This window comes from Natator depressus, chromosome 2 (genome assembly GCF_965152275.1).
Source record: "Natator depressus isolate rNatDep1 chromosome 2, rNatDep2.hap1, whole genome shotgun sequence".
In the NCBI taxonomy this organism is placed as follows: domain Eukaryota; kingdom Metazoa; phylum Chordata; order Testudines; family Cheloniidae; genus Natator; species Natator depressus.
In genome coordinates, this window is record NC_134235.1 from 184,175,894 (window position 1) to 184,201,211 (window position 25,318).

Below are 25,318 nucleotides of genomic sequence, written 5' to 3' on the forward strand. Positions count from 1 at the left end.
AAGGCTGCTCTTAATTTATTCCAGTGCTCAGGAATGGGGAAGGGTGGTAAAGAAGCACCTTTGTACTCCACCCTCTGAGCAACATGGGTGCCCCTTAGCTGCAGCTGAGGCTCAGAGCTATGGTATCAAGACAAATCCACTCTGCTACAAGAGGCAAAAAAAATCACAGGGGTCTGGCAATGGCAGAACAAAGCTAACACAGTCATATTTAAAATGAATTTCCTTGGGGCACTCATACCTTGGTCTCTTGCTGTTAGATTGCAAAGATGTGACAACACAAACCAAGGAGTGCCAAGAAAAACGTTAGGTAACTTTCTATTTAAGTGCACCGATGCAGTTTTTATTTACACTCTAAGCTTCCAGTAAATACTCATTTATAATTACTGTGTAAATCTTGGTTGCTTATGACTAAGGCAGGCATAACTTGTGACAAGCATGTGTGGAAGATCCAGGTGTGCTGTTGCACTCCATATGCTTTATAAAAATAGGTTTAGAAGTGTGAATAGGATGTAACTGGAATATGCTTCGTGCAAAAGGTCACCTGTAAGGTACCATTACAAAGCTTATAATCTACTGAGAGTGTTCAACCTATTTGTATGAATGCATCATTCTTGTATCTGAAGCTAGAAATATGAAGTATAACTCTGAGGTCCTATTGTAATTATGCAAAGTGTGGGCCAATTATGCCAAGTGTGGTTTACAATCTTGATGGCTCCCATGGACTAAAAAAATTGGTTGTAAATAGCTCTGTTTACTTGTAAGCCTTCCTGCGTTGGTGAGAGTCAGGCCTGGAAGAATGGAGGCTGGGGTCTCACAGGACATGTGACTATGTCATCTGGTACTGGAATCCATCTTAAACCTGGTGCTTTTTCATTTAGAAGGACGGGTGGGGACCTAGAGAGACAAAGGATTCCCACCTTGTGCCAAAGCTATAAAAGGGGGTGGGACAGAACAAAAGGGGTTTCAGTCATGAGAAAGCCCCTGCTTTTCCTGTAAGATGCCTGCTGGAACGAACAAGAACTGTACCAGGGGAAAGGATCAGGCCCAGACTAGGAAGGAATCTAGTCTGTGAAAGAAGCTTATTGGAACATCTCTGGGGGTGAGATATTACCTTTATCAGTTTCTTAATGTATTAGGCTTAGACTTGCGTGTTTTGTTTTACTTTGCTTGGTAACTTACTTTGTTCTGTCTGTTATTACTTGAAACTCTGGAGTCCCAAGCTGGCAGAGAAAATGGGCTGAGAGGTAAATTCCGCACATCAGTCACAGTCCCAAGGGGGTCTCTGTGACTGAACCTGTCACACCAGGAATTTAAAAGGTTCTCATGGCAGCAGAAAAAGAACAGAGTCAAAGGCCAGGGGGGTAATTTCAAAGAGAAAAGATCCTGTAGGATGGTTGGACAGACGTAGCTACATTAACTGCATCATGGAACATGACATTAGGGTAAGAAAGAACCAGTCACAACATCTAAGAAATAAACCTAGTGCCCAGCCACTTAGCTGTACTAAATTAGATGCTAACAGAGTTAGGGATTGACTCATCTGGATCAGACCAACAGCTGCATGAGGAAACGTTTGATAATTTCCCAAACATTATTTGACAGCTTAAATGGACCCCAGCATACTCTCTCAAGCTCCTTAGTGTGATAAGTCAGACCTACAATGACTATATCAGAGGATTACAGAAAAATATTTGTGCCTGTTTTCCCATTTTGTTTACTTTGTGTTTTTGCAGCTCTTTATACAGAACCAGTTTCACTATTTCCTGTACGAAGTAAGAGCTTCACGGCAAAGTTAAATCGAGTTATAACTCACGTGGTGTCTAACTCCAGTCCTGTCCACACACAGTATCTCTTCATTTGAGTGTGGTGGTGCTTTCACCTCGAGTTGGCTGGCCCGTCTGGGGGAAGAGGCTGCAGCTTGAGTCAGCGCAACTCATCAGCTGCTAACACAATCACTCTGTGCAGCACAACGGAGATTTCACACTGCGGCTGCTCTCACTCAAGCTAGGCTAACTTGAGAGGAGTTAACTCGGGTGTAAATAACTTGAGTTAACTCTGCAGTGAAGATACAGTCTTAGTAAGCTATGCAGAGTCCCCTGTAGTTTGTGTCTTTCAAACAGCAACAAGGGAGAGAAAAACATTTTTAAATATAGGAAAATATAACTGTAAAACGATAAAAACTGGCAGGGTCTCAAGTGCATGTTTAATGGTTGAAAGGATTTTTATTTTTTAAATTGTCTAGATTTCAAATTGACAAAGTCCTTTCACATGAACAAAGATATGCAGTTACAAGGGCTGAATTCTCACAAGTAGGCTCCCTCAGAAAATTATGTATAAGCAAACAAACAGGTATAATTTGTTTCAGAGTAGCAGCCGTGTTAGTCTGTATTCGCAAAAAGAAAAGGAGGACTTGTGGCACCTTAGAGACTAACAAATTTATTTGAGCATAAGCTTTCATGCAGCATCCGATGAAGTGAGCTGTAGCTCACAAAAGCTTATGCTCAAATAAATGTGTTAGTCTCTAAGGTGCCACAAGTACTCCTGTTCTTTTTAGGTATAATTTGATAATTTGGTCACAAATGTGGATTAACTGGAAGTCACAAGCAAAAATTATTTATAGAACATAGTGTATTATTTATAGGATAGTTTTACATCATATTTCCTGAAGTTCATTGGGATAGTATTAGTTTACAGTTACCAGAGGTTTTTTAACTTAATCATTATAATAATCTTTTAAGTCTCTGTTTTCCTACCTTATGTATGTTCTTTATGGTTTTTTTGGTTAACTGAATTGATTCTGTTTGTACATTCAGAGCATACCTGAGAGCTCAATTTATATCTCAGCGTATTTTTGCCTGGTAAATGTTTTAATAATAAGCATAATAATTGCATAACAATTAATAATAATTATAAACAGAGTTGGTTACACATCTTACAGTTAAGGTTTTTCAACACTTCCTATTCTGAGACTCTGTTTATGGTTGCTTATAATTTTGCCAATTTTAAACCATTCAGGTTGAAAATTCCCATGCTAAGTGTCTGCCTCACGCTGAATTCTTTTGGAAAATCTTAAATCTTTTTTGCATCCTCAGTTTTGGCATTTGCTAACTTCTGAGTGCTTGACTTTGCAATGTTCTAGTAAGATAGTTTTTTGATGTAACATGTATGGAGAAGAGGTAAAGAGAAAAATGGAGAGAGAGAAAGAGAGAGTAGATGTAACAGAAATATTCTCCGCATACTAAAGCCTTGACATGGTTCTATTCTGTGAGTGCGCATCTGCATAGTTAGTTAAATAGATAGAAATTCATGTTTTTTGTTAGCTCTTTATTATTTTGTTCACGGCAGCTGCAAACAGTTCCAAACACTGGCTAAGATTGTCCCTTCATATGGCAAAAGACACAGAAAGGGTTTTTTGATTGAAAATCTTTATGAGATTTCCCTTGTGGAGAAACTGGGCTGCCTTACAAAATACAGATTAGTCTCTCACAAATTAGTCTCTCAACCTAGCAGTGTACAACCTTCTTTGGGTAAGGCAGTACAACACCGTAAGCAAGGAGAAGGCTCAGATATGTATGGTAGAGTGGGATGGGGTCAAGTATGGTCTAAAGAGAAGGCACAGGGGAGACACAACAACAGTTTTCACATATGAAAAAGGCTATTATAAAGAGGACTGTGATCAATTGTTCTCCATGTCCACCGAGGGCAGGCCAAGTAGTAACCAGCTTAGTTTGCAGCAAGGAATATTGAGGCTGGATATTAGGAAAAACTTTCTAATTATACGCACCAGAACTAGTTACCAAGAGAGATTGTGGAATTCCCATCACTGTAGGTTTTTAAGAACAGGTTGGACAAACATATCTCAGGGACGGTCTAGGTTTAGTTGGTCCTGCCTCAGCATGGTTGGGGACGGACTAGTCACCTCGAGAGGTCCCTTCTAATCCTTCATTTCTGTGACTTCATGGTACCATGGAGGCAATTGAACCCACCTTCCATGAACAAGGGAGGAGAGCCACATGCATAGGGGCCCCTCCATACACAGACTGGGATAATGATCTGGCTCACTGTTTGGCCCAGCATTTTAATGCTTACAGCTCCTAAATCTAGTAATTACAGAATTAATTTAAAAATGGGGGTGGTAGAGGGCACGTGTTTGGCTTCAGCGGGAGTAAGGATTACTCAGGAGAGCTTCTGGATTGTGGAATTGAGCCTCTAAGCTTTGGTAGGATGGTTTAGAGTCAGACCAGGTGACAAATTACAATTTGGACTGTAGAATTTACTACCCGGATTTAATAGCAATCATTTACCACTACAATGGGGATCTGTGTGCAGACTTCTTCTCGCAGCCAAGCTCAAAGCAGCAGAGATGAAAGAGTCCCTAAGAACTTCCCACTGAAGCCTGCCCGTGGGGATCTGTAGCACAACTTGGACTCTGTTAGGTGATGATTTACCTCAGGATCTGTATTTTGTAAGGCAGCCCAGTTTCTTACATAACAAGCAGCACAAAGGGCCATTGTACTGTAAACAATTCAGTGACAGTGACAAGCTACTCATCATTGCACTGGACTTATTAACAAGGAAAAGGGGAGTTAAACATGCAAGTGGGTGCATATGTTTTATATCTATCTGTTCGCCGAAATTTCAGGAGAGAAGCTGAAGCAGAAGAAAATCTGTATAGTTGGGAAGTACACTTAGGGCCATTAGAGGGAGATCTGGAGAACTGAAAAGAAGAACCCATTGGGCATGGGCAGCAGTGAAAGAGGTGCCAGGAGTGCTGTGGAACCAGCAATTCAGTAACAAACCGAAAGGAAAAGTGCATGCTGGGTGTATTTGTCCCTGCCTGCTCTATGGTTTGGAAATGGTCAGTCCTACAGAGATGAAAGAAAAGAAGATAGTAGTAGAAAATAATACACAAGGAGGATGGCAGGCAAACAGCTGGTAGATAGACTGCGCATGGAAGAAGTCGGGGGAAGATGAACTTGGGAATCTCAGTGATAGGCTTGAGAGCTCGTTTGGACACATAATACGACCAGCACAGAAAACACAGGAGGAAGAGGACAGAAAGAATGGCATGGAAGACTGAGGGGATATATGATGGAAAGATTCTGTCAAGAAAAGCCTGAAGAGAAAAGGCTAGAACTCTAAGACCTCTGAACCCGGGACACGGACCAGAAAGACAGGCAAAGAATCCTGGACCCCTCCGACTCTGTGTAAACAGGAAAAGGAGTGGAGAAGAAGTGTATGTATCTTAACTTTAGCTTAACTTCTGTACCTGGAAAGATAATGGAGCAAATAATTAAGCAATCAATTTGCAAACACCTAGAAGATAATAAGGTGATAAATAACAATCAGCATGGATTTGTCAAGAACAAACCAACTTGATAGCTTTCTTTGACGGGGTAACAAGCCTTGTAGATGAGGGGAACAGATGATGTGGTATATCTTGACTTTAGTTAGGCTTTTGATAGTGTCTCCCATGACCTTCTCATAAACAAACTAGGGAAATACAACCTAGATGGAGCTACTATAAGGCGGGTGCATAACTGCTTGGAAAATCATTCCCAGAGAGTAGTTTTCAGTGGTTCAGTCATGCTGGAAGGACATAAAGAGTGGGGTCCCGCAGGGATAGGTTCTGGGTCCGGTTCTGTTCAATATCTCCATCCATGATTTAGATAATGGCATAGAGAGTACAGTACACTTATAAAGTTTGTGGACGTTGCCAAGCTGGGAGGGATTGCAAGTACTTTGGAGGATAGAATTAAAATTCAAAATCATCTGAACAAACTGGAGAAATGTTCTGAAGTAAATAGGATGAAATTCAATAAGGACAAATGCAAAAGTACTCCACTTAGAAAGGAACAATCAGTTGCACACATACAAAATGGGAAATGACTGCCTAGGAAGGAGTACTGGGGAAAGGGATCTGCGGGGCATAGTGGACCACAAGCTAAATATGAGTCAACAGTGTAACGCTGTTGCAAAAAAACCAAACATCATTCTGCGATGTATTAGCAGGAGTATTGTAAGCAAGACACGAGAAGTAATTCTTCCGCTTTACTGCATGCTGATTAGGCCTCAACTGGAGTATTGTGTCCAGTTCTGGGTGCCACATTTCAGGAAAGATATGGACAAATTGGAGAAAGTCCAGAGCAGAGCAACAAAAATGATTAAAGGTCTAGAAAACATGACCCTATGAGGGAAGATTGAAAAAATTGGGTTTATTTAGTCTGGAGAAGAGAAGATTGAGAGGGGACATGATTACAGTTTTCAAGTACATAAAAGGTTGTTACAAGGAGGAGGGAGAAAATTTGTTCTTCTTAACCTCTGACAATCGGACAAGAAGGAATGGGGTTAAATTGCAGCAAGGGGCGTTTAGGTTGGACATTAGGAAAAACTTCCTAACTGTCAGAGTGGTTAAGCACTGGAATAAATTGCCTAGGGAGGTTGTGGAATCTCTATCATTGGGGATTTTTAAGAGCTGGTTGGACAAACCCCTGTCAGGGATGGTCTAGATAATACTTAGTCCTGCCTTGAGTCCAGGGGACTGGACTAGATGACCTCTCAAGGTCCCTTCCAGTTTTATGATTCTGTGATTCTATATAGCAAGCTCAGACTCGTCTCAGAACTTCATCAGCTTATGTTCCCTTTCCTCTGTAATGAACATGGGTTGCCAGCAACAAACACACTAACTAGACACATTACAAATAGCTTCAGATCAGGTTCTTCGTGCAGGAGCTTGCCAAAAAGCAACTCCTGCGCATACACTGGTCTTACAGCTTACGAAGTTTTAAAACTCACCAGCTGGCTGACTCATGATCCTTTCTGGTCTTGTGTCCTGAAGTACTGGCAAAGCCCGTCGTCACTTCTGCCACCTTTCTCTGATCACGTAGAAGGAAGCAGCCCCTTTTTATCAGAAGCTGGCTTTGAAATGACAGCATGTACAGTGCCAAGGGGTGGTGTTTGGAAAGAGGGAGTTGATGTGAAAGAATTAATACAATTTACACTGCACACAATAAACCCTAAATACCAACAACATATAAATCACAACAGATCTGACTGGTGACTTAGCTGCAATCAATGACAATAACAGTTCCACAGAATCCGGTAACTCCAGAGCGTGTGGGCGTGTGTGTTTTTACGAGTTTATTCTTTCTCAAAACTGGATGCTGCAGTGTCTAGGTTGCAACCTGCTTTATCCCCTTAAAAATAAACTGTTTCCACTGAAAGCATTTTAAAAAACATTGTGGATACATTTCTATTAGGCTTTGTAAATTCTCGTTTGAACAGAACATATATTCTGTGCCTACCTGTGGACCCTAGAGACTACATACCAAGAGACTATGGAACGGTTGAAAAGATCAATTTGGCATCTATACTCCAGAGGCCTTTGCACCCTAATCCCTGGCCATACACTGTTCATTGCTGTTCATTGGTGTCACTTAGTAAGTTTTTTAAATTGACTTCAATGGGCTTTGGATCAAGATTTTGGAGCCTTGCAGTTTTGTTGATCTGTGTCACAGTTCACCTTAATCCATCACTTTACGTTATGATGCTCCTGAACCTCTATGTATTGGGAGTCCCACACCAGCCTCCCTCCTCTCTCCCTGCCACCCCCCCGGGGTATTCTACTAATCAGTGGGAGTATCCTTGTCTAATATCGGCCCTGGTATATGAAGCAAGGTGAGATTCTTCCTGTGCCCTCATACCAATCTGACCCTGTCATGAAAGGCCCCTGGATGCTGATCTCTGAAGTCTGATTTTTTGTGAAGGTTGGTAAGGGGATTTCAATTTTAAGATGCAGTAACATTTTACACAGTCATGGTTTCAACTCTTTCCATGTTTGTAGCAGATTGACTCTGTCCTGCTTAGGCAGAAGTCATCCTCTATCTTTGCTAAATCAAGTAAATGGAGTTTAGTTGACAATCGGGCAGTGTTTCAACAGTTTTTTCTCTTGGGTTCTAGACTATTGATAACAGCAATTCCACTCCCCTACTCCCTTTTTTTATGTTTCCGTAACATAAAAATCTACAATCGTTAGTCACTTCACTTGTATTCATAATGAGCCGGGCTAATAAGGCTCTTTAATTAACAGAAGCAGGAGTGGCACTGACTTGGCAAACTTCCTCCTGTTCTATTGAGCAGCTCAGCTAACTTTGGACCTAAGCTACCTCCATCAGTTTGGGCTTAGAGTCCTAGAATCAAAGACTCAGTTTAACGCTCACTTGGGCTCTCGGCAGTCTGTAAACCTGAAGCTTCCCGCTTCTTGTGTTATGAGGAGGACACTTGCAGTAAATTCAGTTCCTAAGGGTTCATCTACACTGGAATAAAAGATCTGCAGAATGGCCGTGGCTGGCCCAGGTCAGCTATCTGGGGGTCATAGGGCTTGGGGTGCAGGACTAAAAATTGCAGTGTAGATGTTCGGGCTTGGGTTGGCACCTGAGTGAGGGGGGAGGAGCCCAGAGCTTGGGCTCCTCTCTAAACTCAAATGTCTACACCACAATTTTACAGCCCTGTAGCCTCAGCCCCGGGTGCCTGAGTTGGCTGACTTGGGCCAGCCATGGGTATCTAATTGCAGTGTAGACATAGCATGTGCAGTGAAATCTGAGGATGTTAGAACACATATGTTAAATCCTGCTGCCTCTGAAGTCTATGGGTGCTTTGCCCTTTCTTTCTTTTTCTTAATATTGGTAGTATCTTATCTAGGAAGAGTCCTGGGTAGGATCGCTGGGTGAAGTCCCCGAGGTTAGAGATTTCCTTTGGGGAGTGGGAAGACAACTGAGATCACGCCAGAAGCTGCATAAAGGACCTGATCCAAAACCCAATGAAGTCAATAGCCTGTCTAATTTAGCCAGGACTAAAGTCAACAAAAGGAGACTAGGACAGGAGCTCATTGGAGTCAGTGGCCATTGGCTTTAATGGGCTTTGTATCAGGCCTTGAATGGACTTTTTATGTGTTGCAGCCCCACAGAATGTCACTGTGGAGATATAGTAGTGATTTAGGGTCCTTAGGTCACAGAGGAATGTCCAGCCACTGGACAAATTCAGATTTAAATTGCTAAAGCTGTGTCAGATATATTTATGGGGGAAAATTTCCCTAATGCAGCTCTGGCATTATTGAGCATCATCCATACACTGTCTCCCTCCCGCCCATGCTAGATTTTTCAAGTTCGAGAGTGGGGCTGCTACATTATTTGTGGTCTACGTCTTTATGTCTCACATGAAGGTAGTAAAATATCCTCTCCCTTTCTCTTGCTTTGGCCGAGTAAGGCATTGTTAATACACAAACAATGAAGACCCTTCTCATCCATGGAGGAAATGGAAGTATTTTTAGTACATACCACCTATCTGGTCTCTTTTTGTTGACTTTAGATAACTTGGATTAACCGTAGGATACAGAGCAAGTACTTTCATGGTAGTTTTGTCTATATAGTGAGAGACCTTTAGAATACCTATTGATTAAATTACTGCACAGTGAGTCACCAGAACTTGAATTGTATACTGGGCAGAGCTATAATTCATGTTATTCTTCTGTACGCAAGGATGAAATAAAACAAAAGCAGAGAAATCAGTATCACCAACCAGCACTTATTTCCCTATTTGAGAGTTCACGCCTCATCATAGTTTTAGCCTCTGAGTAGTTAAAAATTCTTACGAGAAAGGAAACTCCCAGGGTATGGCAACAAAGACTCATTGCACGCTAGAAAAACAACCAGCAGCATTATAGTATACATAATTTGCAAACAACAAAAGGCTCCGTCACATATTCAGTTATAGGTTTTTCGTCTTTTATTGTATAAACAGTTAGGCCTACCATAGGCGCTGACTCCATGAGTGCTCTGGGGCTGGAGCACCCACAGAAAAAAAAATAGTGGGTGCTCAGCACCCACTGGCAGCCCCGCGGATCAGCGCCTCCTCCTCCCTGCCAGCACCTCCCGCCCACTGGTGGCCCTGCCAATCAGCTCCTCCCCCACCCCACCACCAGCGCCTCCCGAGATCAGCTGTTCAGCTGTGTGAAGGAAGAGGCGGGGAAAGGGGGTGGGAAGAAACGGGACAGGGACTTGAGGGACGGGGCGGAGTGGGGGTGGGGCAGGGGTCGAGCACTCCCCAGGAACTGAGGAAGTCAGCGCCTATGTATAATATAATGCTGTATTTTTCAGAAGTGACTAATGATTGGGGTGCCTGATTTGAGTCATCTTAAAAAGAGGCCTGATTTTTAGGGTGGGGTATCCACCACTTTCCAAAAATCAGGCCCTTTAAAAGTTGTCTTGGGCTGAGCACCTAAATATGGAGGCTCCCAAAAGCACCAGTCCTTGCTAAGAATTTAAGCTTTTGTATCTATACACAGTTGTCATGTTTCAAACGCTTTTGAAATGTAAACTAATCCTCCCAACACCCCTGTGAGGTAAACATTACTCCAATTTTACAGAGAAACTTAGGCAGAGAAGTTGTAACTTACCGAAGAGTGAGCGATATATAAACTTAAATATAGTCACATAAGCCACCCATTGAGACTCTGATTCAACAAGGTACTTAAGCCCATGCCTAACTTTAAGCTCGAATAGTCTTTCGTTGGCTTCTGTGGGCCTACTCCCACGCTTAAAGTTAGGTGCATACTGAATCATGGCCTGAGTAACTGAACAAGGGTATAAAAATCAAACTCTGTCTGAAGATAATTTGTGCACAGTAAGATATTACATTTTGTATATCAATAATTTGGTTTATCAATATAAATGTGTATATCACAAACGGTTTGTGCAGCTGTACTAAAGAGACCCAAATACAAATACGACCAATAAGGTAGTAAAATGCGTATTTATTTTAAAACATTTTCATTATCAAATGCTAGCCTAAAATATTATCTCATGGAATAAAATGAGACATATACACTGACAGACCTTCTGTTGTACGGCCAGATCCTCATCTGGGGTAAGTCAGTGCATCTCCATTGAAATTGCTGGAGCTACACCGATTTACCATCACCTTAGGATCTGGCCCATAGTTTTCAAGCTGGATCTTATTTGAGATTCTGTTTTGTTTCTTCTCCATTTAAGTATGATTCTGCTTCTGTAAAGATGCATTTCATAATAAAAATAGTAATAATAATAATAAATCTAAACAAATAATATAATCTGAGTGCTCTCATGAATATTATATCTCAGATGAATATACACTGGTTCACAAACACTTTGACTTGCATATTTTAAATATGGGCTGTGACAGAAGTGCATCAGATATTATCCTGACACATTCCATGCGTATGGCAGGCAAAGTCTCCTTTGATCTTATGAGCCAACTTGAGCACAAAGGGCAACAAGATGTCAGTGTTTCATGTAGGTTTGCCATACCCAAGCCTGCAATGGTTCCAAAATGTCTGAGTTTAGCTTCTTAAGAGCCTTTTTTTCTTCAGTTTAAATATAAAAAGTAATCAAAATCCAAGCGCTTATGCAAACACATTGTCAATTTCACCTATTAGAGTAAAGCTAGTTATATCTGGTAAACCCTTCCCAGGCTAGTGGGACAGATTCCAAATCCAGAGAATGCTGAGTCCGTCACAGAATAAACCCCTATGATTTTCTCTATATGAATGGGGAAGGATTTTCCTTTTCAGTTTGTCTTTTTCTTGGGAAAGAAGCTCTGCACCCACACAAAGCAACACTGATCTCCCTCGCCCACTGATATAACTCCTCAAGGCCACCGGTAACAAACCATATTCTTCCATCAGAGGACTGATGGGAATGAACCCTTTTTCAGCCTAACAGTGGCATCATTTAACTGCACAAAGTACCAACCAAAGTACCAACCATTATTTGGACTCCACTGGAAGCTGAGGGTGCTTAGCACCTCTAAACAGCTCCAAATATATATTGAAGACGATGAAAGGAACATGTCTGAATGCGCAGGACCTTCAGGTTGGTAAACTTTTTTATTTCATACTTCTTTCTTAAGGACTGTCTGTCTTCCTTCTGGACTAGTCTTGAATTCTCATGTTTGAGCAAAAAATATAGTTGTTACTCTATGGTACTATCATTTTAGATGCAGTTGTGATAAAAAATAAATAGCTGAAATAGGCAGATCTTCCTTTTACAATTTCACCTTTAAAGTAGTACTGAGTGTCAGTGAATGCAATGAGTAATACTCAGTGAGCAGTATGGGAATAATAATTAAATAACTGCATTGACTTATTTTGTTTAAGAGAATCCATCCTCAACATACAGGATTCTGAAGACTATCCACCTTCAAGATCACCATCATTTTCTATAGTTTCAGAGTTATCTACCAATGATAGTGTTTCAGTCACATCATGTATGTCACACAGCCACAGTATATCACTTGTAGCAAAAAGAAAAAAAATCTCCATAATCCAGAAACAACCATAGATAAATTTGTGATAAGAACCAGCAGATTACAAAAAGATGTAATTGATGAAAAAATTGCCCGGTTTGTTTATCGCAACAAACTCTCCTTTCCGTATGATTGAGAACCCACACTTCATTAACATGGTTCAGTCACTAACACCAGGATACAGTCCACCCAACAGAGCAGATATCGCAGGCAAATTGCTGGATAAAGTGTATCAAAGAGAAATTGAGCAGTCTGCAAAAGGTCTAGAGGATGAAATTGTTAACCTGAGTCTTGATGGGTGGAGCAATGTCCACAATGATCCTGTTGTATGTCCTTGTGTGACAACAGAAGAAGGGAATATCTTCCTTACAGAAACAATTGATATATCAGGAAATGCACATACAGCAGAATAGTTACAAGAAGTAGCAGTAAAAGCTATAACAAACTGTTAAAAAAAATTCAAATGTCTAGGATGCAGCTTGGTCACAGACAATGCTGCAAATATATCCAAAATGAGAAGGCATTATTTAGAAGAGAGTCCCAAGCTAATAACATATGGTTGCAGTGCTCAATTGATGCACCTCCTAGCCAAAGACTTCAGTGTTCCAGAAATAAAGGCTAATGTTGAAATTGCAATGTACTTCCGTAACAACCACTTTGCAGCAGTTGCTCTGAAAAAAGTGGAAGGAACCAAGCTAACTCTCCCACAAGACGTGCGATGGAACTCAGTAGTGGACTGTTTTGAGAACGAGGTCTAGAACTGGCCAAATCTGATGACAGTTTGTGAACAAAATCGTGAGAAAATAGATGGCACCGTCACAGCCAAAGTTCTCAACATTGGGCTTAAGAGAAATGGTGAACACGTGCTGAGTACCCTGAAGCCTATTTCTGTAGCCTTGAACAAAATGCAGGGAAATAGCTGTTTTATTGCTGACGCCATTGAAATTTGGAAGGAACCGAATGAGAGCTTAAAAAGAGAAATATGCAATGACAGAGTTAAATTACAAGCATTAAAAAAAACAAATGGGGCAAGCACTATCTCCAGCTCATTTTCTTGCAAATATTCTCAATACTCGGTACTAGGGTCAGACCTTAACTGCTGAAGAAGAGTTGGCTATGACATGGACATCCAGCCATCATCCCTCCATAATGCCAACTATAATAAACTTCAAAGCTAAGGGTGAACCATTCAAGTAATATGTTTGCTGATGATGTTTCAAAGAAAGTCACACCAGTGAACTGGTGGAAGTCACTTAAGCACTTTGATTCAGAGACTGTTGAGGTGATGATCTCACTTTTAAACAGCAGTAGCTTCTTCTGCCGGTTTAGAAAGAATATTTTCTTCCTTTGGACTAATTCATTCCAAGTTGAGAAACCGTTTGGGTCCTGAAAAAGCAGGAAAGCTTGTTTTTCTTTTCCAGATTATGAACAAACAGGAAAACGAAGGTGAAGATGACCGAGTTAGCTGCAGAAGCCAATATTTTAAGTTTCTCATGTTGATCTGGCTGACATAGTCTATTTAATTTTTGTTTTTAAATATTTCATTTAACTATTTTAGTTAAAAACAATTTTAACAAAAACAAACCTGATTTTAAAAAACTTGAATGTTTAACTAAATTCAAAAATTCATATGCTTGTTTTGTTAAAATATTATGTTTGTTGTTGAAGAAAAAAAATCCAGAATACATAACATTGTTGTTTTAGTTAAATAAAACAATTTAAATGTCTGTCTGGTGATGTTCTTCTCCTAATATAGCATGGCAAGAAAAACCTCCAAATATTAATGATTAACTGTTGAACTGGAGATAGTTCACCTCCCAATGACTTCATAAATATCTGCTTCAATTACCTTTGGTAACTGAAATAACCAAACAATCATTCATTTTCTGACATAGCTGTAAAACTAATCTGAAAAGTTTTCAATATAAATCACTTTAAAAGTGTATAATATGTACCTTCTAAAAATGAAACCTACATTTATCTCTGAGTTGTGAAGAATATGTATTAAGGTTATAACAACCAACAAGAATGCACTTTTATGTAGAAATCCATGATTAAATCGAGTCTTCCTGACTAATGATTTAAATCAAATCCACCCTGCCTACAACGAATACAGATGAATGAATTTATAGGCCAAGCCACCTCAAAGATCTGATGAGGCCAAAAAAAAAAAAAAAAAGAAATATTTGAAACAAGTAAATGACAAGTACATTTCCAATATGCCATAACTTTAAACCTTCTTTCCTGGTTCCTACCAAACTTTCCAAAAAAGCTCTACCCAGGGATGAGACGTGACATGCAAAATTTCAGGAAAATCAGTTTCTTTTCAGGGTGGTAGTAAAAATTATGCTTCCAGGGGAATGGCAGCTTCAATCTTAACTATGGCCCAAATATTGCTGCACCAGAATAAAGATTTTGATATAAAATGTTATAATTTTCAATGTATTACACAACGTATATATTTATATTATGTATTTCTGCATTTCATAAAACTCCTCAGAGTTTGCACAACAAATTACTTTCAAAACACAGACAACACCTAAAGCAAACAATCATGTTCTGACAATCGTAAAAGGCGTTGATAAGAGTTAAATAAATCAGTAGAGCAAATATTGATTCAGGGGTAAAATGGTTTATTCACATGCAAAAACTATAGCAGTGGAAAACCAGGAAAATACTTGACCAAATACCTCTCCACCTTCAGCAAATGACGAGAGGTGTGCGCGCGTGCATGAGAAAACAGAAATGTCAAAATCAGTGTTTTAGAAAAATGTGTTTCCTTTTTCAGGCCTCCCTTCTTTTTTCTACAGTAAAAACAATGGTCTTTCATGTTTATTAGGGTTCTTTTGTATCTGGATTAAACAAAATTAATACAGGATAAGAAAATATAGGTGAGTTTAAGAAAACTGCATCTCTGCCAACCCACACTGAAACTCAAACTAACAGTTATAAGCAAACAAGGAGATGATCCTGCACAGATGTGCATGCCTGGGCCTCTTTGTATATGGGAGCAGTCCCATAGCACGGCATAAAGTTACTTAGGTGGCCATGTTATTGCAGGTTCAGGTCCTTTGACCCTGATCCTAGCAACTAGCACATGTGTGATTTTATGTAGGTGAATAGTCCCATTGAATTTGACTGGATTGTTCATGAGTGTAAAATTACACACCTTCGTACATCTCTGCAGGCTCAGAGTCTCGGGGCGATGGTATTTGCACTTACTGGCAGTACAACAAACTGTGATTTCAGTAACGTGGAAAATCTGGAAAAAATCTACCCAGAGTCCCGTTGGTGTAACAGATCAGAATCTGGCCCAGTAACTCAGAGTGGAAAGCTATCAATGGTCTCAAGTTCTGTGACGTAGGAGTGTAGTGAAAAAGAAAAAAAGTCACTCAACCAGCCTAACTCCTAGATTAAGAAACACATGGCCATGAGCCATCAGAAGCTGCAAAACAGGATACTACACTGAAATATGGAATGTATAGGAGCTGATTCAGTGGTTAACAAGTTTCTTTGTTTGCTTTCAATGAAAACAATCTAGACATTGCATGAATAGATTTGCAATATTTATAGTAAAAAATGTGACTTTTTTAGACAGTGGGCATGCTGTGACTGCTGCTTACCACACCAATCATGATAGTTTCACTGTTACCTTGTCCGCCTTCCCATTTGTTACTTCCGCCTTCTGTGCCTTGTCTCATACTTAAATTATAAACTCTTTGGGGCCAGGACATCTTTTTTATTATGAATGTGTACAGTGCTGATCCCAGAGCGGGGCCTCTGTGCACTAATGCAATATCAATACCAATAATACCTCATCATTCAGAAGCAGATTCCTGAAGACTTCTGATGCCTGGTATAAATGATACAATATTTTCAGTGCTTCTGAGTCAAGCCTGACCTATTATTACTATTCAGCAAGCACTCTTCCTTAATCACTGTGCACTGAGAACAAAAAATATCAGGATTATTAAACGTACTTGGAAACCAGAACAGAATTACACATTCCTTTACAGGATCTGAAAGTAATTGATTATTATTTCTCTAAGAACTGAATCAATACTATAACAGACTACTCACTGCTCGGTTAGCACAGCAAAGCAAAAGGAAAACACTCTCTAAATGCCAGGCGTTAGTAGGATTGTAGATTAGTGTTCTGTTGTGTTCTCAAACACCAACTCTCTCTCCCCTCCCTGCTTCCCAGCAGCTGCACTTCAGAGTAACACTATAGCTAGTCAAGTCCAGGGAGGCTAGACTCAAATGGGTGAGCAGCCCAGTGTCTGTGGGTCGGCTGTGAAACAGCAACTGATAAAGATCAGGCTGAGCCTAAGCTTTGCAACCATCAGGTCTTGCACTACAGCCTCTCTTTCAGAAAACAGCCGAACAATTTTGGCTAGTCCACACTAGAAAGCTGCACTTTTAAAACCTCTCTCAGTCTAGTTAAAGCAGTACAACCCCAGCGGTACAGATCCTGCTACCTTGGTATAAAGGTCCTTTATACAGGTACAGCTATTCTCACATGGGAAGGGGAAGAATTATAGCAGTATAAGGCACCTTTTTTATTTTTTGTATTATCATAATGCCGAGGAGCCCTCATCATGGACCAGGACCCCATTGTGCTCAGCTCTGTACAAACGAGGACTCAAGTCTTTTTTCAGAGTGGTCACAATGTGAAGGAATACTGATTGTTTCTTCTGAGTTTGCCCTTATCTGCATGGAATGTCATTTCTCATCACATTGTCTAGTTTTGTTTGGTCCTTCTGAAGCTAACACCTGCTTCTAGCCTTGAGTAACCTAAAAAATTCAGCATCATTCCCAAATTTTAGCACATCACCATTCACTCTCTTTCCCCAGGCACTAATAAATATGGTAAAGGCAGTGGTGCAAGTAGAGTTTAACTCTTACTGGTACAGTACCGGCCCCTGACCCCGCTCACAAAAATGTTCCGTGACTAGAGCCCTGCACAGACACAAATTTATACCTGGGGATGCGGATATCTGCAGATAGAAATCAGTGGCAAAAGGAGCAGGAGTGGGGGGACGCCATTCCCAGGAGCCAGTGCCCCATGCTGCCAGCTCCTGCGGTGTGGCTGTACCGCCCCCAGCCCTGTCTTCCAGCGGGGCTGTACAGACCGCAGACAGGAGATGCGGTTGCGTGGAAGGGCTTGGAGCGGTACAGCCGTGCCAGAGGAGCTGCCGCCGTGGCGCGCTGGCTCCTGGGAGAGGCGGCCCCACATTCTTCTTCTTTGGCCGCTGTGGTTCCCGGGAGAGCCCTGCAGTTCAGCGGATACAGATTTCTATCTGCAGATATCCGCATCCCCGGATATAAATTTGTGTCTGTGCAGGGCTCTACAATTCATTCTTGAAAATGTGTCTTTCAAGTATGGCATTCCAGCAATAAATGGTATGGCGTCCTGACCGTACCGGCTTACTTGCACCACTAGTTAAAGGGCAACTGTTATATTAAACCTATATATATTAAATATATATTATATTATATTAAACCTCCTTCCATCTTGATCATAGTCCAGTTATTTCTCCTCTTTGTTTTCTAATTCTGTCAACCAGTGAGTTGACAAACAAACAAAGGGATCATTTTAATGTAAACTGTAATGTGAACAATAACTCCTCCCCTTTCTGCAGGGCAGTTGTGAGTTAAGGAGAACAAGCGAAGATTCTCAAGTAGTGTAAATCAGTGTGGCTCCTTGAGGATCTGACCCAGCGTGTCAGTCTTGGCTTTCAATTTCTTTGTCTGGACGTATCAGAAACTACACTTTTTGTTTCTTATTCGATAAACGGACACTCGGTACTAAAGGAACCAAAGAACAATGCTGCATAGTTCTCCTGAGAGGAAGGGATGGCTGCCAGCCACGTGAATGCCATAGGACAGAGGTGCCAAGCGCCTCTGGCAACCTGAGGGTTAAGGCTTTGTAAAGATAAACACCTCTCTAATTTTAACACTCTGGGTCTTCTCCTGAACTTCTTAATAAGGTGGCTACAGCGTACAGCTGACTGAGAATGCATAATACTGTAAAGGTGGCACACAAAGGGATATACACTGGGTATGTTCTTATTTTACTTCTTTATGATGTATGAAGGCACAAGAAGATTTGTTTTCCGTAAACAAGCTTTTTCCACAATTGTGATTTTCTTAGAAATATGAGGAATGCCAAGTCTTGCCTTCCTGGCTCTTGCTGGAGAATTTCGTGGATGGCTCAGAAATATGGAGAGGCAGCTTTTTTCAGCCTTCAGCGGAAAGGACAGAAGTGCCGAAACTTTCGCAAACAGCCTTTTGCCATCTTCCCATTTTTTACATCTGCCTACTGCTCAGTTCTTACAACTTCTTCTGACGCAGCTGGTGCTGGCCCCTTTTGGAGCCAGCAGTGGTCTGACCAGCCCGGCAATTCCCATGTTCTCCGCATGTCTGAATTAAATAGGTTGGACCTACTCCATTCAATAGCTTTGAACCAGTGTAAGCAAACAAGAATCGTTTCCCCTCTCAGCCAGTCGGTTTCTACTTCCTAGGTCTCTGTTTGTCAGAATCCTGCTAGCTCTGCAGTTATCAAGAGAGTCTTCAGGTTACACAAGACCTGAATTTCCAATGTGAAAAACACACTGAAAAAAGCACACACACCCAAAAAACATTTAAAAGACAAAACCAAACCAAATCAAGCCTATTTTAGACACCAGCAAGAAGAGACAAATGGTGCAAGCGTAACGTCCACCTGCACCCCTCCTCTGCAGGTTACCTTTAGACGTCTGGCAGATATTGAGCAGATTTGCCAGTGGTGACAAGCCAAAGATACTCAATGGTCAGGGTTCTGATAATGCAGGTGACTCAGATGGGCCCTGGATGAGAACTGGCTCTCTGAATTTGCGGACATCAACCAAAATCATTTTAAATGTTCATTACAGATGGGCCTCTCAAGACTAGCATGATATATTTTTAGAGTTGGTATGATCACTTGCAGATCTAGAAGACTAGATAAACTTGGTAACCCTAATGTTTGGCCAAAGTGGTGCCTCCCATCTCTTATGAACATGCAGAATGCTAAAATTATGGCTAAAGGCCTCAGTTCCCATAGTTACAAGGAAATACTGGTGAACTGGTGATCCCAGAACAAACTGATGAAATATCCAGCACAGAGGTGCAAATCCTTTTGTACCTTTGTTTCTTTGAATTAGGATTATTGTTAAAATTGCCTTCATAAAAGATGTGGTGAAAAAAGAATCTACGTACCTTATAAGTCACACTTTCTGCAGTATGTGATGTACTGAACCTATACGCATTCAGAAACCTAGAGGACCAAAGTCTATACTCAGCAATACTGGCATGAATCCAAACTAACTATGGAGGTCAGTGAAGTTTCTTTAGATTTACAGTGGTATAACTGAGTGCAGAATTTTGGTCCAGATACTCTGCCAAAGGGCAGGTGCAGTATCAATTTAATATCCCGTACGCAAAGTCTTTCCCCTGACTCCAGTGACTCCTCTGACTTTCCATTGACTCCTTCCTTTCTGAAGGATTATGGCCGGTCCTTACAGGGAGCATAGACATGATGGTCCTTTTGCTCTGGCTCTTATGAGCCTATAAATATTTACTGAAATACTAAGGACTCCAAGTTTCCCCATTTCATCCTTTTGTTTTCCATTTTTTTGTTTGTTTCTGACCTGTATGCAATCCACTCCAGTGGCAAAGTAAACTTATCAACTCATAGAAAACGTACAAGGACACCACTGTTAACATTTAACACTCTTTCCAAAACCCCAAACAGCTCTATTGTCATAGAAAAGGAAAAACAGTCATGGTCCATAAGGCTCTGATGTCACTACGCCGGGAATATCGTACTCCGATCAGGGCACCTTATGAGACAGATACAGTATTGACACATTTGAGGAAATTCAACAACAAAACTGATGTGGAGTCTAGTGGGATTGGTTTACGAGGAAAGATTTCAATGCACGGAACTCGGTTAAGCATTGACAAAATGGAGGAGACATGATAACGGGCAATAAATACGTGACGAATGTAAACACCCAGGAGGGGGAGGAATTTTTTCTAGTGTGTTGAACAGGACAGAGATATGACTGGGGCTCGTAGGATGTAAGTAATATTTAGGCTAAAGATATAGAAAAAACTTCCTAGCAGTGAGGTATCCTGTGATGAGCCTCTAAGGAAAGCGGTGGAACACCCATTGTTTGGGACATTTAGAACTAGACAGGGGAACAATCCACCCCAGTCAGTGAACAGACTGCAGCAGATGAATTGACAGGTCTTTTCCATCTCTACAGACTCTTAGCCAAATCTTGCTTTCCAGTACATCCACACAACCCTAGCGACATCAAAGAGTTTACATAAGAATGAACAGGAGCAGAGTTCGGGCCAATGATTCGATACGCCGTATCCCACCTTTGCCTTGCTGAAATGTAAAACAAGAATTGCTCCAAGAATTGTACCATTGGCTTGGAGAGACAAGAGTTCGCATCTGACTCCTTGAATATCCACCTGCCAACACTGTAGCATATATTATTTACCAAGAACATAGTGCTAGGTGCCACCAGTGTACAGAAATGAAACAGTTTCTGTGTTGTTCTACTTCATGGTACAGTACAAATGCTTTAGTTCACTTTAATCCAGCCCTGTTGTCACAGTCTCTGAGGTTCTAAACAGACACTGTAACCGGGAAATAGCTGTACTATTTTCTATAAATACAATGCACGGCTGTGTGTGTTTATGATGGGTCACTTACCATGGAGTTAGAGCAAAAGGGTTGTTAGAGGATCCAAGCAGGAAAGGTAACACAATAACATAGATGAGGGTCCTGAGGAAGCAATGGAGAAGCTGTTTATTGGGGGAATAACCCCTACCAGACTCCAGCCAGGCTAGAGTGGATTGTTCTTCCTAAGGCTAAGCCAAGGATCAAAAGGAGGATACTAAACATTAGAGGACCCTAGGCCTAGAAAAGGGTGAGGGCCGCAGGAGTGGCGAGAGGCTGCCCTGGGAGTGTTAGTGAGAGCTGACAGACTGGCAAGGGGACACAGAGACACAGCAATTGCAGCAGGGGCAGTCAGCTTCTCACAAGTGTAGACAGAAACAAGAGGGCTGGCTGAGACACATGAAAGCTGGCAAGGAAAGATTAAGGCTTAGGCTAAAGGGAAATCTGCATGTAGCCTTTTAATGTTTGTACCCTTTGCTCTGTGGGAATGAATACATAATGCATTGTGTTGAAGAAGCTGTTTTGAGTCACTTTTAACCACTTTGCTGGTCGCAGGTCCCCAGAGCGAAAAGGCTTACAGATGCCTAACTCAGCTGGGCCTTGGTACACGTGATTGGGAAACAAGGAGTCTGACACTCAGAGCCAGACTGGCTGGACTGCATGGTTCCACCCGGAGTGAGGAGCAGGAAGTCAGGCTGTCACTTAAGGGGAGGGAGTTAAAAAAAAAATCGAAGCACAGTTCGCCCTGTAACCATGACAGCAACATTCCAAGGAGAATCATCCAAGGAGCAAGTCTGCGGAGCATCACCCACTTACAGCATAAAGGCCTGAAGGCTGATTTTGTTATTAGATTGTTGACATAGAAACTAACCCAGCAGGTTTAGGTTATTTGTCCTTCTTCTCAGACTGCTGCTGTTCTGTCTGAGGTGAAGCTGTGTGCAGCAGCAGGAGTCCACAGAGTGTCATGCTGATTCCTACCCACCACAAGAGTGCACGAGTCTCTCCAAAGAGCAGCCTGCCCAGGAAAGCCTGAGGGAAGGAAAGAGAAATACATTCACAAGGCAGAGTTGCAAAGAAATCTTCTCCAGTACAAAACCTGGGGCAGATCCTCAGCTGGTGTGTACACTGAATTACACCACTAGATGATCTGACCCGTGATTCTTAGTATAAAGCCTGCCTAACGAAACTACTCCAACCGCCACCAACAGGAACATCCGCTGCTACTTAGAATCACTGGAGTTAAAGTTGGAAAAGACCTACCAGGTCATCCAATCCATTGTAAAGCCAATACAGGATTGGTCCCTGTTGCTTTGTCCAGCCCAGTAAAAAAGAGAGACTTGGCAGATGCTGATTTTTGAGTTTTTTTAATAATTTTGACAGATAATGTTGACTTTTAAGCATTCCTCCCCCCCAATTTACATATTCACAGCTGTGGGAAATTATGGTGTGTCAAGACAATTATTTAATGACAATAGATGTTGAGATTCAAACAGCTAAAGCTTTATAATCATTAAAACACACAACTGTCAACATCACGTCAAAATATACAAAATAAATATCTTTACATCAAACTCTAAATACGATCTCAAGCAGTATTCTTCTTACTTTGCCCAGCTGTAAATTTGAATGATCCCTGATGGAAATATATTTCAGTGGTTTGTGTGTGTATGGCGAAATTGACGTTTACGGACATTTACTGATTTACTGATCCTTCCAAGCCTTCTCTTAAATGTCGCAAGGGATGGGACTATCCTGAAACACTATTCTGCAGATTAAGATGGGAATATCTTCTTCATATTTGACTTTAATTTTCCTTTTCTTAATTTTATCCCATTACTCTTACTTATAGTCCCTAAATTCCTTTCTCTCTCCTTGGCAAAATTCCCATCGAGTTCAGTGGGCCCAGGATGTCACCTCTCGTATTTAAGTCATCTCTTGGCCAAATGAGCGGTTTTAAACCTTCCTTGCAAATCAATGCTGCAGACCCTGATCTTTTTTGCTGGTCTCCTCTGTAATCTCTGAATATTTTCTATGATCAATATCTTTCTGGAAACAAGGGGACTGATCTAAAGTTCACTGAAGTCAACGGAAAGACTTCACTGGACTTTGGACCAAGCCCATAGTGCTAAAAACTCGACAAGAGTTATCTAAAGAAGGGAAAAAGAGATTAATATATCAGTTGAAGAGTTACAGGTAAGCAGGGGCAAGTGTAAAACACCCCATATTCCTAAATGCATCATGGTTTTGGCTTGGGGCTTGGTAAAGAGTGATGCAAAGTAAAAGCGAAACCCTGACAGTGTGTCTCTTCTCCAGGTCTTAAGCATGCACAGTGACAAGGCCAGTCTGTTTCCACCTATCAGAAAATGATGATAAACACTAACCAACCACTAGCTATTGAGCAAGATAGCGTTCGGTTATGTAGTAGGGAAGAATAATTCCCCTACAGAAATTACTAGGAGAAATTCTATGACCTGTGTCATGTAGAAGATCAGACTAGATGATCCTTGGTGTGATTATCCCACATCTGCCTAATCTGGAGTTCTTACATTTTCCTCTGGAGTATCTAGGGTGACCAGATGTCCCGATTTTATAGGGACAGTCCTGATTTTTGGGTCTTTTTCTTATATGGGCTCCTATTACCCCCCAGCCCCTGTCCCGATTTTTCACATTTGCTGTCTGGTCACCCTAAGAGTCTCTGGTGCTGGTCTCAGTTAGAATACTAGCCTGGATGGACCCCAGTCTAATCCAGGCTGGCAATTCCAACGTCATAGAGGTCCCTTCTGGGCTTCAAATGTATGACATCAGTTCTACTCACCGAAGAGATGAAGTTGGAGGCTGTTGTTGTCACCGTGGCGGTCGCTGAGGAAGAGGAGTAGTGGAGGGCTTTTGCAAAGAAGGTCCACATGACAGCATTGCACGCAAACACCAGAACGACACATCCTACTCGGAGCACCACATGTAACTGCAGAAGGGGGAGGTGGAAATACAGATTTTTTTCACTGATAGTTGACTCTCCCAATTATTTTGCAAACACTTTATGCAAAATAAAATGTCACAAACTGTGAAATGGCCTGGACCTGAATTACAAACATTATTTTGTGAAATCTCCACTGTTGTGTTTCTACATTTGCCAATATGCTGTATAAAAAGGAGGCAAATTATGGGGACTGTTCTGACATTTTAAATGGATGATACATCAGAGGATGCCCTGTTTTTTCCCTCACCACAAAAGAAAGAAAATCTGGAGGGGAAAAAAAAAAAGACACACGTGGGAAAAACAGAATGGTTGCTCTTCTGTTTACCACCTACCACTGAATGAAGGAGAATCCCTCAGTAAGTGCTTGATCCTACAAGAAACCAAGCACCCTCAACTCCTATTAGCTTCAAAAGCATTTGATGGAGCACATAACCCTGTAGGACAGGGGTGGGCAAACTTTTTGGCCCGAGGGCCACATCAGGGTGCGAAACTGTATGGAGGGCCGGGTAGTGATAAGCTGCCAAAATCTTAACAACAGGTTCCCTCCTCACCCCACGAGGGGGTCGTTGTGCACCCCCGCCACCCGGGACTCCTGCCCCATCCAACCCCCCGGCGTTCCTTGATGCCCCCCGCCCAGGACTCCTGACCCATCAACCCCTCTCCCCTGTCCCCTGACTGCCCCCAGAACCGGGCAGGAGGGTCTCGTGGCCCACCATAGTGGGTACCCACCCCACCCCTAAGAGCCAGAGGCACCTGCCGGAGGACGAGGTGGGGAGTCCCGGCGGTGCTTACCTGGGGCAGCTCCCAGGAAGCATCCGGCAGGTCCCTCTGGCTCCTAGGGGCAGGGTAGCATAGCTGCGGGGAGCAGGGGGAGCGGTTGCTCCCCCCACTGATCACATCAAAAGTGGCGCCTTAGGCGCTGACTCCCTGGGTGCTCCGGGGCTGGAGCACCCACGGGGAAAATTTGTTGGGTGCAGAGCACCCACCGGCAGCTCCCAACCCCGCGCCCGGCCCCAGCTCACCTCCGCCTCCTCCCCTGAACCCACCGCCCCACTCTGCTTCTCCGCCCCCGCCCCACCCCCGCTTCCCACGATCAGCTGTTCGGCGGGAAGCCGGGGAGGACTGAGAAGCAGGCCGCGGCTTCCCGCTCAGGCCGAGGGTGGCGGAGGTGAGGTGAGGTGGGGAGGTGAGTAGTTCCCCTGCGCGCCCCCCGCCCCGGGTTACCTGCTACAGCATGGGTGGCCTGCCTCGTGCCCCCGCGAGCTCACCTCCGCTCTACCTCCCTG

General features: G+C 42.2%; 2 protein-coding genes across 2 annotated transcripts in view; both read right to left on the minus strand.

Moving 5' to 3' along the window:
* TGM4 (transglutaminase 4) overlaps window positions 1–17,655 on the minus strand; it is a 40,675-nt gene extending 23,020 nt beyond the window's left edge. The window contains exon 1 of the mRNA XM_074943527.1: window positions 17,472–17,655. Within this exon, the coding sequence (XP_074799628.1) occupies window positions 17,472–17,655 (184 nt within the window). The remainder of the gene's footprint in view (window positions 1–17,471) is intronic.
* A 206-nt stretch (window positions 17,656–17,861) lies between these two features.
* TMEM42 (transmembrane protein 42) overlaps window positions 17,862–25,318 on the minus strand; it is a 30,846-nt gene continuing 23,389 nt past the window's right edge. Inside the window, exons 4-5 of the mRNA XM_074943528.1 lie at window positions 23,871–24,017; window positions 17,862–22,084 (exon numbers count right to left, since the gene is read on the minus strand). Coding sequence (XP_074799629.1) covers window positions 21,941–22,084; window positions 23,871–24,017 — 291 coding nt within the window. The 3' untranslated portion in view covers window positions 17,862–21,940. The remainder of the gene's footprint in view (window positions 22,085–23,870; window positions 24,018–25,318) is intronic.